The following is a 12,281-nucleotide window of genomic DNA, read 5'->3' on the forward strand; positions in this document are numbered from 1 at the left end:
AAAGCGAGCGGAATTATGGGTCTCGGTGTTACGATATTCCCCCCCCTCCCACCGCCTTCTCTTTACTCCGCACAGGTGGTGGTATTCTTCATAACAAAAACAATGACATTCGTTGCTCCTGTGCTATTATTAAAAGTTACTATTCTAATTAAGTGGTTCAAAACAAACTGGCTCTTGTAGACATGAAACACAAACTTTCCGAGGTATCAAAATTTCAGACACAAATCAAGCATCGCAAACCATCCAACACATTCTTCTCCGCCAGTTAACCCTACCATTACCATCAAAAGCAGCCGACTCGGCCAGAGCATCAAAGGGACAAAGACGCTGCATCTATTTGGCTTCAGCGGGAGCCACTGTCTCCTGAGTCGTAACAGCCGTGTCAGTCTTGGCCGGCTCTTCGGCAGCTGGCTGCTTGGGTTCCTCCTTCGGGGCCTCCACCGGGGCTTCCTTGGGAGCTTCCTCCTTTAGGGCCTCCGGGGCCTCTTCCTGCTTGGGTGCTTCTTGCTCTGACTTGGCCTTTTCGGTAGGTTCCACGGCGGCAGCAGGGGTGGGGGCTGGCTCGTTGTCCTCCTCAAGGGCCACTGTACGGGCACCCTCATGCAGAGCGGGAGCGCTTCCGCCGTAGATCTTGGGAAACTGTTCCTTGACGGCTGGCGGGAATTCCCGTGCCAGATTGGCGCCATTGGAAATAGGGTGGAACTTGCGGGTGGTGTTCTTGCTCAGGAATACCTTGATCGCCGCGAACATCCAACCCATGATAGAGGGGACATTGACGAAGAACTTCTCCCGAAGCAGCTCTGGGTAGGCTGTAGCGAACACGTCAATGGTCTTCTTAGTAGCAGCCTTGACGCTGGGGTTCATGCGCAGGAAGCTGACGTTCAGGTAGTCATGAACCTGGATCATCTGATAAGGATCCTCGCCCTCGTAGTCGATAACGGACGTAGCTTGGTCCATCTTCAAGTCTTTGACGGCAAGCTCCATGAGTGCAACACGCCAGTTGATGAACCTACACGCAGTCAGATATGATGCACCCAGTTTCACTGGGAAACGTTAACTTACTCATCCACATTTCCAAACGTAGCACCAAGATCCTTGACACCACCATAAATATTCCAGGTGACAACGATTTCCTCGCCGCCGGCGTCCTTGTACGTGCTCAAGTATCCCAAACCGCCAAACTTTTTGGCGCTGTAGCGGCCCTCAACCAACGCGGTGGGATTTGTCTGCTTGCGCCACTGCAACGCCTTGGTCAGCTGATCCTCAGCCAACTTAACATTTCCCTCATTAGCACGAAGGAATTTTATCAGAACGTTGACCGTCGGAACATCGCTGGAATCCCGGAGGGGGACACCCCACATCTCATCATGACCACTGTTGGAGAGCACAGAAGGCAGACGCTCGAACAGCTCACTCAAGGCAGGGTTTTTGGCCAGATACTCCGGCTTATTGTCTGCAGGCTTCTCCTCTTCCTGCTGTTCCTGTGCGGGCACAGGTTCTGCTGGCGCATCTTCCGCTGCCGGGGCTGGAGCCGGCGCGGGCGCGACGGTCTCCTTCGGAGCTTCTGCTGTAGGTGGGTTGGTGGGTTGTTCAGTTGTAGTGCTGGCGACGGTCGGACCAGACTCCGTAGGTTGCGTCTGTTCTGCTTGAACCTCTGGAGCTGGGGTTGCGGTTGTTTGGGTTGTTGTCTCGGCAGTTTGGCTAGGAGGTTGGGTTTCAGGGACAGCCGAAGCAGTCTTCTCTTGCTGATCAGCCATCTTTATGTTTAGGCCGATAAATAGAAAGGGGATAAAATTGGATGGGTTAGGAGCTCGGTGGGCGCTGCTGTATAGGATAACGAAACTGTACAGGAAAGGAATCACAGTGCAACGGTTAATACTCGATAGAAAGGTGGAAGGAGAGAAAGAAACGAGAAGAGAAAGTCGAAAAAAACAACAAAAAAGCACGCAGGCCACACAGATCACATGCCCTCAAGTCACGAGGGGCAGGAAATTGATAGGAGGGAATGATAGTAAGACTAAATTTAATATGAATTTGTTCTGCTACGGAGTACGTATTTGATTTTATTTGCTTTTTAATCTAGCAAATGAGCCTTAATCTAACGCGGGAGCTACTATAAATATCCCGAGATTTTAGTAGTAGTATTAGTAGTAGTAGAGTTGAGAAACCGTTTAGATTACTCATAGATTGAGGGGAATCGTTTAAAGGGGGTTTAAAAGAGGAAAAAAAAAAAAAAAAGAAAAAAAAAAAAGAAAAGAAAAGAAAAGCTACGTACATAAACATTCTTGACCAACATGACACATACTCAACCTGATTTGTGGAGTTAACCTTCCTGATCCTCATTATTTGATTTTCGCTGGTTGCGATCAATCACATTTCCTCCTACAGAAATTCCCATTGATTTCTAGTATTACACATAAGGGACGTCCGTACGTACAGCACAGTACCTTTTCTCTCCTGGTGGCCTAACGACCGGCTCAGCACTTGAGTTTAAGTAGGATTAATTTACGTGCAGCATGTTTCAGGAGCAACTGAATCGTTACCTAGTTAGTTCCATTTACCTAATTTAGCTACGGGCCCGTTCTCGGAGCTGGTCCAGATGGCATGAATCATGTTCTTAAGAGCAGTTATCTTGTTCTACCATATCCACGAATGTTTTCTGTTCCTTTCTTTTCTCGTTTCTCTTTTCTCTTTGATATGTTTGATTTGTTTCCCGTGTGTCACTGTTGTTGGTGTCCCTGTACAGTAGTTATAGTAGAGTATGTACAATAACTAAGTAGGGCTATTGTGGAATTCGGACGAGATGTCCCCCCTGATTGTGACTGTACCACTCAGACATGCATGCATGAAATACCCTCTGTAAGATTTCTCATGCCAAGTCACATCCAGTTTCCGTGGCTACCTCTGTTCGTCAATAATTCATTCATGCCCCCTCCCCTTAACGAAGCTGGCCACTTATCGGATCAACGGGGCCCTCATCCTCCGATTTGTTCCTGCACGGAATGATCTATCATCATTTCTCAACGAAACCCAAGTCAATTGGAACATGACTTATTTTCGTAACAATGGGAATAAGGGATGGAAATACCCATAATGGTCACTAATAATTGGTAACATAGAACATGGAGATCGCTGGGGAATATACAAATATACAAAAGTAGCATAAGTGTGAGGTAAAGATGGAAAAAAAAAATATATAAATAAAATAAAACGGGTACAGTTTCGCACTGATCGAAAATAATGCCAGCAGGAAAATGTAGCCACTACTTCCCTTCCCTTAAGAACTTCTGGGGAATTTGGGGCATCGGCGGCGGAACAGCAGGGGTAGAGTTCTTGCTCGCACTCTCGTCTTCATCCTCGTCCATTTCCTCTAGGTCTACGGAATGGCTAAAGAGGAATGTTAGCACACCTATGAGAAAGTCTCGTGAGAAGGGCCACATACGCAAGAAGTTCTTTGATATTCCGCATCTCGTAATGCTTCTTCCTCTGCTGCTCAAATTGGCGATGCTTCTCCTGGGCCTCCTCGGGACTCAACAAGTGATCCGCATCGGGGCCAGCCTCGCCATTGGGCTGGTTGGCCCCCATAACCACATGCTTGTCACTCCGGTGCGACTCATTGCTCAGACTCCGCGCGCGTACGATGCGATCGCTATCTTGGGCCCCAGCACGATCAGGGATCGATTCCTCCGGCTCTCCTAGTTCTAGATCGGGGATCTCATCTTCAGCGACTGCTATCCGAGGGTCTTTGGTCGTCTTGTCAAGTTCGTCCACAACCACCCCTTGCGCGTCGATCAGGCTGTCTTCAGCTTCTGCAAGCTCCATTTCTTCCTCATCCTGGCTTGGATCATAGTGCGGCGCATACGGTGTTTTGGGTTCGTCGATCTTCATCTTAGCTGTTTTCTCCTGTTCAGTCAGGTAAAGATTTGCCTCGTCCCATTTCAACCGCGGCGAGTTCTCATCATTTTGGACACTAGCCACCGATTGGCGTCGAGAAGCGGTCCCAGGACGTGTGGTAGACGAGGAGCGGCGACGCCCGGCGTTTTGTAGGGTATTTTGCAGGGTGAGCTCCTTCGTATCCATGGGTTCTGTAGAGGGGGCCCGTGGGGCCAAAGTATCATGTGTTGTTTGAATGCTTTGAGAGCTAGGGTTCTTCAGGATACCCTTGGGTCTCTTGTGTGTTTCGTCCATGTTGTGCCCCATCGTAGAATCCCCGTTGGACAGAAATCGGACGAAAAGAGAAGAACAAGGTAAAGGAAACGTAAATGGGATCGCGCAGAAAAAGACGCAATATAAGGAAGGAGGGTACGGCAGCGATACTCTTTGATCAAGGAAAACCTAGTCAGCTGAGATCGCAAAGATCAAGAAACTGAGGCTGAGTGGTCGTCAGAATGATGCGGGATTGGAGGGGTGCTTGAGCCTCCTAAGGCTGACCAAAGTTTGCTGCGGAGAGGGTTTTCTCTCAGCTGAAAAATCCTCCAAGCCCTGGGACACGTAGAGGGAAGGGACCGGGTGATTAATGGCAGGTGTTCAGAAGTAGTCCTGCTCACCACATCTAGAAATGGAAGGATGGTGAAAGTGCGAGTGACAAGCGGAAACAACAGTTTCATGAACTGGCACGTGGGGCCCTGCTGCCGATGACGTCGAAGGACCTACTAAATCAAACAGTAAATTTTAACACCAGCTCTCTCCGCGGTACCGGTGGTATTCATGCCATATCGATAATAATTACGCTTGGAGGGAGGGAAAAAAATAAATAAAAAAAAGAGGAAGAAAGGGAACATAAACAATGAGTATTGTGGTCAAAGATTTCCATCACGAATGATTACTTGCTGGATTGCATATGCCAGTTCGGAAACCTCAATTTTATAGACCTTTATAACGACATACTTTAGCCCCTATAAAAAGCGAGGAGAGGGCAATAGGAATTGTATATGATGAACAGACGGCCACCACTCCTATAATCTCTACAATCCAAGGTGTAGAACTCCAAAGATTCTCAACACAGAAAATGGGGGAAAGCGAAGAGAAAGCAGAATGCCACCCTGTTTAAAATAGAAGATAAAAAATAAAGAACCAATCAATAACATGTATAGGGGAATCTTATAAGATAAGACTAAGAGAAGACCGCAGATAATAAGAGAGGGAAGGAATCCAAAACTCCGTTCCTGCTCTCATGCAAAATATGAGACGCTGATGTAACAGAGTACAACTACAGGGCAGGAAATTCTTCATGTTGGCAAGATATTGTAAAATAAATGCAAAAAGATTAGTCAGGTGTAAAGGGTCAAAGAGGGTTGGATAGAAAATATCGAGAAAAAGAAAAACAGGTAATGGCGAATCATGAATGGTATCGTGACATAACAGAAAAAGAAGCCAAAGAGCCTAAGCCCCTTGAAAAATCACATGCGTAGTTGTAAGGAATGTTACGCGATAGAATCGAATTCTTCAAGTTCACGAAGTCTGTTCCGCGCAAGCTCGTCTCCTCCGTTGGCCGACAGCTGCATCCAGTGCAGTGCCAAACACATGCTCTGCGGGTCAGACTTGGGGTCCTTATCCCGCCTGAGTAGCGTCTCCTCTTTAAATGTATCCCGCAGAAAAGTGAGAGGCAGGGTGACACGGGGGAGAAGCTCCGGGTGGGTGAGATAGAGAATTGCCAGCTCCCGCTGAGCAACTGGGTTCCCCTCTTTCGCAGTAATGATCCACATCCCGGCAGCATCCTCAATGGCATGACCGGGCCGTGCATGCATATCATGCCCATGAGGTGGGTGGCGCCGGCTGAGCTCTTGGGAGACAATGTTGTCGGCAATTTCAACCATGCTGTTGCAGATCTCGTCCTTCAAGCTTAGGGCAGCCAAACCAAACTGTAAGAATGCGGTTCCACTATCGGTCTTATTCAATGTCTCACTAGGGACAAAGGATGAAATAAATTGCAAATCACGGAATAGAGTCTTTGGTTTCACTTCGAGGATTATATCACGCAGGGCCTCCACGATTTGGCTTTCCGTGGGGGCTAGATAGTCAGAGGGGCGGGAGTCAAAGATGACCGACTCGTCGGTAGGAGATGTTGGAATATGGGTAAATTTGGTCGAGACCCGATTTGCCTGGGTTTCTAGGAAGCTGTAGCGAGCTGCTCTCCTCCCTTGAATACCAAAACTGCGTCTTTGGCAAGAAGATTTAGTGACGCGAGGAAAATGAGTTTTGTCGTCATTAACTGAGTTCAGTGAGGCGATGACCAAGGCGCGTAGGTCACGTAACGCATTCAGCTTGGCAAATGGGCTTCCATGGCGTGAGAAGACCTCGATCAAGCGACGAAATACGGCTTTGTATGAAAATGGGGATTGGTCGTCAAAAGTCGCATTCGCATCGCTCGTGGAGCAAGGCAATGTCTTGATCATATGGGGTTCTTCTCCCTCTAAAGGTCCAAGTGATTTGCTTCTTCGCGAACTTGGCGATGTTCGACGGATAGCTTGGCGGATCAGCCGCTCGTCGTACTCTGTATAGAACCGTTGTATCCGAGCTCGTTTCTTCATTTGTGCTTGGATTCTCTTCTGATCTAGAGCATTACCAAACCAGGCATCGGTTTCGCTGCCGCAGCTCCACACCGGTGAGCCCAGATCACTTAACAGGAGGCTTGTAAGCGTTTGTCGTAATCCATCCAAAAATGCCGCCTTTCCAAGGATTTTACGATCGTTGCGTCGGGGTTGCTGGCTTGCAGTCTCACTCAGGAGCGATGGTGGTCGAGAGTATAGGCTGGACGCGCTCGGAGCATACTGTGTGGCCTGATGTGGTGCCGACCAAAACGTGCTGCAGGAATCTCCGGTGCAGGTCGACGGGGTCCTTCCTGGGGAGCCCACGACAGAAGAAGTATCGGCGATAGATGGCTCTCGAGGAACCCTCCACTTGTCAGATATCAAACTCTGGAAGGACATTTTCGTATTCAACGGAGGAGGTTCATGTGAGAACCTTGACTGTGAGTCGGTTGGGCGAAAATTACTGGAATATGAAGGCAGTGAATTGTTAGGCTCTTCACTGGCGATGCTGAAGGGTCGTAGACTAGAAGAAAGACCAAGGAAAGTTCGGCTGCTGGAGCCTTCGTACTTGGCTCGTTCTCGATGATATAGTTCACTGGCCCACAAGACAGGCGTCTCCGCCATAGTCTCTCCGACTAGCCGGCTGACACTTGTTTTGACCTCGTAACAAAACCGGTGGATTCGTTCCTCACCTTTACAGAAATTCTCGATATTGTTATGGGACAGCCATTTGCGGAGTAAATCCACCTGTTCGTCCGAGAGTTTATTCGGACTACCATAGCTTCTCGGCGCCTTCATAAGATCCATAACCTGTAGCTCTGGCTTTTGCAGTAAAGACCCACCGAATGATCTTCCAGTGCCACGGGATCGACTGTCATTAGGTGTCTGTTTGTAGAGACGTGCGGAGTATATCATCGTCTTCAATGCCAACGCAACATGTTTAGCTTCCTCATACCTCTTTGAGTTCTTTACATCGGTCATATACCACATCTTGTCTCGCAGCTTTGCCACCGTGGCCATCATGTCCTTGACTGTTCGCTGTAGTCGCTGCATATGGCGGTCGAGGGCGACAAAGTCACTTTCGCAGCGTTCAATAACGGAGCGTGAAGTCTGAAGGGAGCGGGCACTTGAGGTATGCATTGGCTGAAGAATCCACGAGTCATCTGCAAGCCGAGTAGGAGAGCTGGCGGCAGTCCGAACAAGCTGTCGGCCGGCGTTCCACCAATAATGGGCACCAATGAAATCAGAGGTATGGTGACAATAAGCCATAGCCCGATCAAACCTTTGCTTGAGGGACAGGCTGTCTGTTTGCAGAGCATCGTGGGCCTGAAAACCAATTTCAACATGGTCGTCGGCCGGATTTTCTTGGATCAGTTTTACAATAGCTGTTTGAAGAGCTTCAAAGTTATCTTCTAGGCCTAAGGCGGTCGATTGAACGTCATCATCTGATGCGATTTTATGGTAAGTGGATTGATTGTCGGAGAAAAGGCTCCAGAGCAGACGCCTTCCGTTCTGGGTAACTGAAAATATGGTCCATTCTTCGGCGGATGGGGGTTCCAAGTTGGAGCGACCATAAGGTTCACCCAAATCGGACAGTTCAAAGCGAATCCGATCGGCACTGCGAGCTAAAGAATTCTCTGGGAGGGACAAGAAATCCATGTCAGTTGAGAAGAGTCCTCTGATGGAAGGACGCTTGGAATAATTATTGATAATGGGTTTGAAAAAGCCCGGTTCGGCTACCGAAGTTCCCTGTCTTTCCGAGACGGATTGCAGAGACCTGAGAGACCTGAAAGAACCTGAAACGCCCGAAGATGGAGTTGGAGAGTTGCACACAGGAGAGCATGTCCTGGGGAAAAGGGCATTCAGTAGACTGAGAATGTCAGTGGCCGAAAGCATCAAGAAGACAGCCGGTGACTCGCGTCCACCTGCAGAGCTACTGTACGACGAGCGTGGGATATGGGCTTGTCTTTCCGAGGCCACATTTTGGAATCGTAAGAGCATGTTCTCAACATGGTGTCTGACCGTGGGACGCGCCATAGAGTAGTGAGTCCTATGAGCGATAGATTTTCGTCAGCTTAGTTACATATCTGCAAAATTTAGATAACAATGAGAGCAGCATACATTGATCGTAGGACGGTGTAGACCTGATAATAAGCCTGGAGTCCGACTTGTCCTAAGAGTTTCTCTCGCGCGTCTTTTCTGATATGGAAGTCAAGCAAGAGTCCGTGGGCCTAATAATAGGGTCAGACTATCAAGAAAGGGGGGTAAAGGTAGACCAAGTGTGTAGAATCATACCTCAGGGAAGGTTAGTGCACCATAGAGGAATTTAGCAAAGTACCACTGGGTAAACAGGAACTCCAGAAATCGATCACGACAGTCCTGGCGATCCAGCTTTTGCAATATGGCGCTGCTCAGTTCCATCACCCCAACGGGAAGTCCTCCGTCTGGGTCATCCAAAAGTCGGAATAAATCATCTACCGCAGAGGCAAAGAATTCCTCGGCTACATCCGTTCTCAAAGGGTCTGGAAGCTCGGCGTCAAAGTTCAGACCGGGTGGGGTATCTACATGTTCCAAGAGGAATGCACCAGTTTGGAGAATATCCATGAGGTAGAGTTCAAATTTGGGCTTAGCTTTCCAATCACTGCCCATGGACCAGGCGGCCAATATGTGGCTGAGGAGAGGATGGAATCTGCTGCTGCCATCCGCAATGAGCTTCGCGCAAACAGAAGACCACACATCCAGGCGCAATTTGGCTTCAGGGGCATCCGAGTCCAGAGGGGCCGCAAAGGCATTAAACAACATAGTGGATATAGCATCCGCTCTCTCAAAGGCGAGCACATGGTCCTTAACAGGGATGGATGTGGAAATATTGCGCTTGGAGGAAGGATAGTTCCGGGATCGGGGAGCTGAAGGGGACGTGAGATCACCGGCGTCCCACGAAGGAGCCGAGGATGATACCAAAGAGCCCAGCTGGGCCGGGGTCAAGCTGCATAACCGTTCAAACAAAAACTGAGGGTCGGTGCGGACCAATTGCAGAATTTCAATCAGGTCAGTCCGGGATTGGGGACTCAACTGGACGAAGAAATCCGGGGTACGATCCACTGTGGACTCGGGAGATGATGGCCATTCTTCCAACGGATCCTGCCGGTGAAAGTGGCGCCGAAAGGCAGAATCACAGGATTCCTGGAGATCAATCAGGGTCTGGTAAAGTGAAATGAAATTGGCCTTGTCATCATGTCTCAATCGGTCAACCAAGCCGCGCTGAATGGTGGCACCCACGCGGACCAGGCGCGCAGAGATACCCATAGATACTTTGGTGGCATGTAGACGCTGTTCCAAATTTTTCCGACGGGTTTGTTTCTGCTGGTTTTGACGATAACATTTGGCCAAACTCTCAAAAGAAACCTTAGGGCCATCCTCCATAGGCACGGATGAGATGGTGCGGGGCGGCATTCCCGAAGGACATCCATCGTCGGGGTAGACGGGTGTTGCGATGAATCGCGAACTTGCGAGGTCCGAGTCTCCAGGCTCACCTGTAATCCGCCCCGTAAACTCGGGGGAGAACCGGATTGGGGACATGCTGGCAGTCGCAGCAGGTGACTGAGATGTACTATCACATGGTGAAACAGGCCGAATGGAGGGCATTAGATCTGACGTTGAAAAAGCAGGTGAGAACGTTAGCGGAGCAAGCGGTATATAGTTCCCATTCAAAAGGCGAGAGAATTGAATGTATCGCGATGGTAGGGAGGAAGTGGTAGATATATGCGCGAGAGAAAATGCAGGGGAAAAAAGGGGGGGCTGACGATCATGCAAACAGGCTCCAAAATAAATAAGTAGATTAATTAATCATTTAGAACGTACTGGTCACATAAGCTAAGGTCGACGAGAGACCATGAGATTGGGCATCGAACATGATGTTGCCATGGGCAGTCTCCCGGCCAGATAGCCAAGGGGACGTGTGAGGTCGCAAGTTGGCCCTGACTCCAGGAACCGTCTCTCTATCGCATTGTTCAGCCCTTAAAGGGGAAGAGGAGAAAGAATCACGGTCCTCATGGGGAACAGTATCCTGTTGAGGGTAATGCGAGACGATCGACGGCTCCAGGGTTGATAGATGAACGATAAGGACGGGTTGGAAGGCGGAGTGGAAGAAGAGGGTGACAGAAGTTAAAGTAGGAAAGGACAACAGACAGCGGGATGTTATAAAGTGGTCGTGGATGAGGGATCGTGGGAGAGGGAGGGGAGAGAGAGAGAAGAGAGGGGGGGAGGAGGAAACGCAGACAAGTATAGAAGAATCAAGGGAAAAAAATCAATCAATCAAATAAAGAAACGATCATAGAATAAGAAAATATGAGAAAATGAAAAACATAAAAATAAAATAAAAAATATAATATAATATAAAAAATAGAAATAGATATATGAATATGAATAATAAATCAATAATATTGGGAGCTTAATTAACAGGAGGATAGACTCCGACCTGACGGTCTCGTCTAACGATAAGAGACAACTGGCTGAATCGGCGGAGGAGATGGATGGTACGCAGAGACCAAAAAAGGGAGAGAGGGAAGAATGTGTGAAAGAAAGAGCGACGTAAGTAAGAGAGAAGGTCTACCTTAGTGGGCGATTGCTTGCCAGCAAATCGAAAGAATCCGGGAATTCTGTATGGTTGGTCTGAATGTATGTTGGAGTCACTTGGTCTGCAATGGTTGGACGAACGTGGAGGGGAGGGGGAAATGGGCAATGAAAGGAGACTTTCTTTGGTTTAGGTTGGATGCTGTCTGTTGGCAATATGTATGCATGAGTATGCCACTAACGTAGGGGAAATAACAATAGTAGAGTCAAGTTGGGGACGGAGAATAAGCAAGCGAACAAGCATGACGCTTTCCTATTTGTTCGCCGTGAGCCAAGTGCCAGGCTGGCGGTGACTCGAATCGGACGGATGCAGTGGAGAGACAACTGCAGGCGTACACTGCATTAAGTGAGGCAATGTTGGTGTGACTCTCACTACATACAGACTTGGAGGTAGAACTATGGAAATTACTTTATTTAGGAAAGATAGTTTTCCTTTTCGTGTATATGTGTGTATGTGGGTGGTACTCCGTATGTACTGTACATATGTGCAATATGGTTCTCTTTCAATCTTCAATACTCCCTCTACATAAAACAAAGGAGAACCTTGAACATCAGAACCATACCAGGAAATCTAATTCTCGATATGATCTATATGAAAAGGTAAGAAGAAAAAAAAAAAAAGAAAGAAAGAAAGAAAGAAAGAAAAAAGAAGCCGTTACTGTTGGAATACCACCATGTGTTTCCCGTTCTGCTGTAGAATCATCAATACCTATACTAAGAACAGCGCCCCCCCCCCACTTCCTCCGTCCCGCGTAGGGAATTTCTTCTCAACCATTCCACGGTGCTAAGAATGGCAGATGGCGGGAGAGAAACGGAAGGTGAGGAAGAAAATAATAATAATAAAAAAAAAAAAAAAAAAAAAAAAAAAAAAAAAAAAAAAAAAAAAAAAAAAAAAAAAAAAAAAAAAAAAAAAAAAAAAAAAAAAAAAAAAGAGCAAAATAAAATGAACAGAATGCTAAAAGACCGATCGCAACACGATTGGCACGAAAGCGCCTGGGTCGAATGATAGACGATTTGTACAGTCCAGAAATGTACCACTAATTGGGGACGAGTACTCCGTACAAACTAAGTACCTAAGCAGAAAAGACCTAGTCAAACAGTCAGTGATGCGCTGGCACT

At 47.9% G+C, this 12,281-nt stretch overlaps 3 protein-coding genes across 3 annotated transcripts; all 3 read right to left on the minus strand.

Annotated features, from left to right (window-relative positions):
• Nucleotides 1-42: 42 nt before the first annotated feature.
• sfh5 (CRAL/TRIO domain protein) lies at nucleotides 43-2,012 on the minus strand. Its single transcript, XM_032055262.1, has 2 exons — nucleotides 1,063-2,012; nucleotides 43-1,009 (listed from the first exon to the last, which is right to left on the minus strand). The coding sequence occupies exons 1-2, from the start codon at nucleotides 1,755-1,757 to the stop codon at nucleotides 334-336; spliced, it is 1,371 nt and encodes a 456-aa protein (XP_031910903.1). The 5' UTR covers nucleotides 1,758-2,012; the 3' UTR covers nucleotides 43-333.
• A 1,122-nt stretch (nucleotides 2,013-3,134) lies between these two features.
• BDV38DRAFT_147071 (PP1-complex regulatory subunit GLC8) lies at nucleotides 3,135-4,868 on the minus strand. The gene is made up of 3 exons (XM_032051558.1): nucleotides 4,432-4,868; nucleotides 3,443-4,318; nucleotides 3,135-3,387 (listed from the first exon to the last, which is right to left on the minus strand). The coding sequence occupies exons 2-3, from the start codon at nucleotides 4,198-4,200 to the stop codon at nucleotides 3,264-3,266; spliced, it is 882 nt and encodes a 293-aa protein (XP_031910904.1). The 5' UTR covers nucleotides 4,201-4,318; nucleotides 4,432-4,868; the 3' UTR covers nucleotides 3,135-3,263.
• On the minus strand, nucleotides 4,842-10,905 carry BDV38DRAFT_147060 (uncharacterized protein). The gene is made up of 4 exons (XM_032051557.1): nucleotides 10,392-10,905; nucleotides 8,826-10,180; nucleotides 8,652-8,761; nucleotides 4,842-8,580 (listed from the first exon to the last, which is right to left on the minus strand). Exons 1-4 carry the CDS (start codon nucleotides 10,441-10,443, stop codon nucleotides 5,424-5,426), a joined length of 4,674 nt encoding a protein of 1,557 aa, XP_031910905.1. The 5' UTR covers nucleotides 10,444-10,905; the 3' UTR covers nucleotides 4,842-5,423.
• Between the last annotated feature and the right edge of the window lie 1,376 nt (nucleotides 10,906-12,281).

Source organism: Aspergillus pseudotamarii, assembly GCF_009193445.1.
Source record: "Aspergillus pseudotamarii strain CBS 117625 unplaced genomic scaffold BDV38scaffold_49, whole genome shotgun sequence".
Taxonomy (NCBI): Eukaryota; Fungi; Ascomycota; class Eurotiomycetes; order Eurotiales; family Aspergillaceae; genus Aspergillus; species Aspergillus pseudotamarii.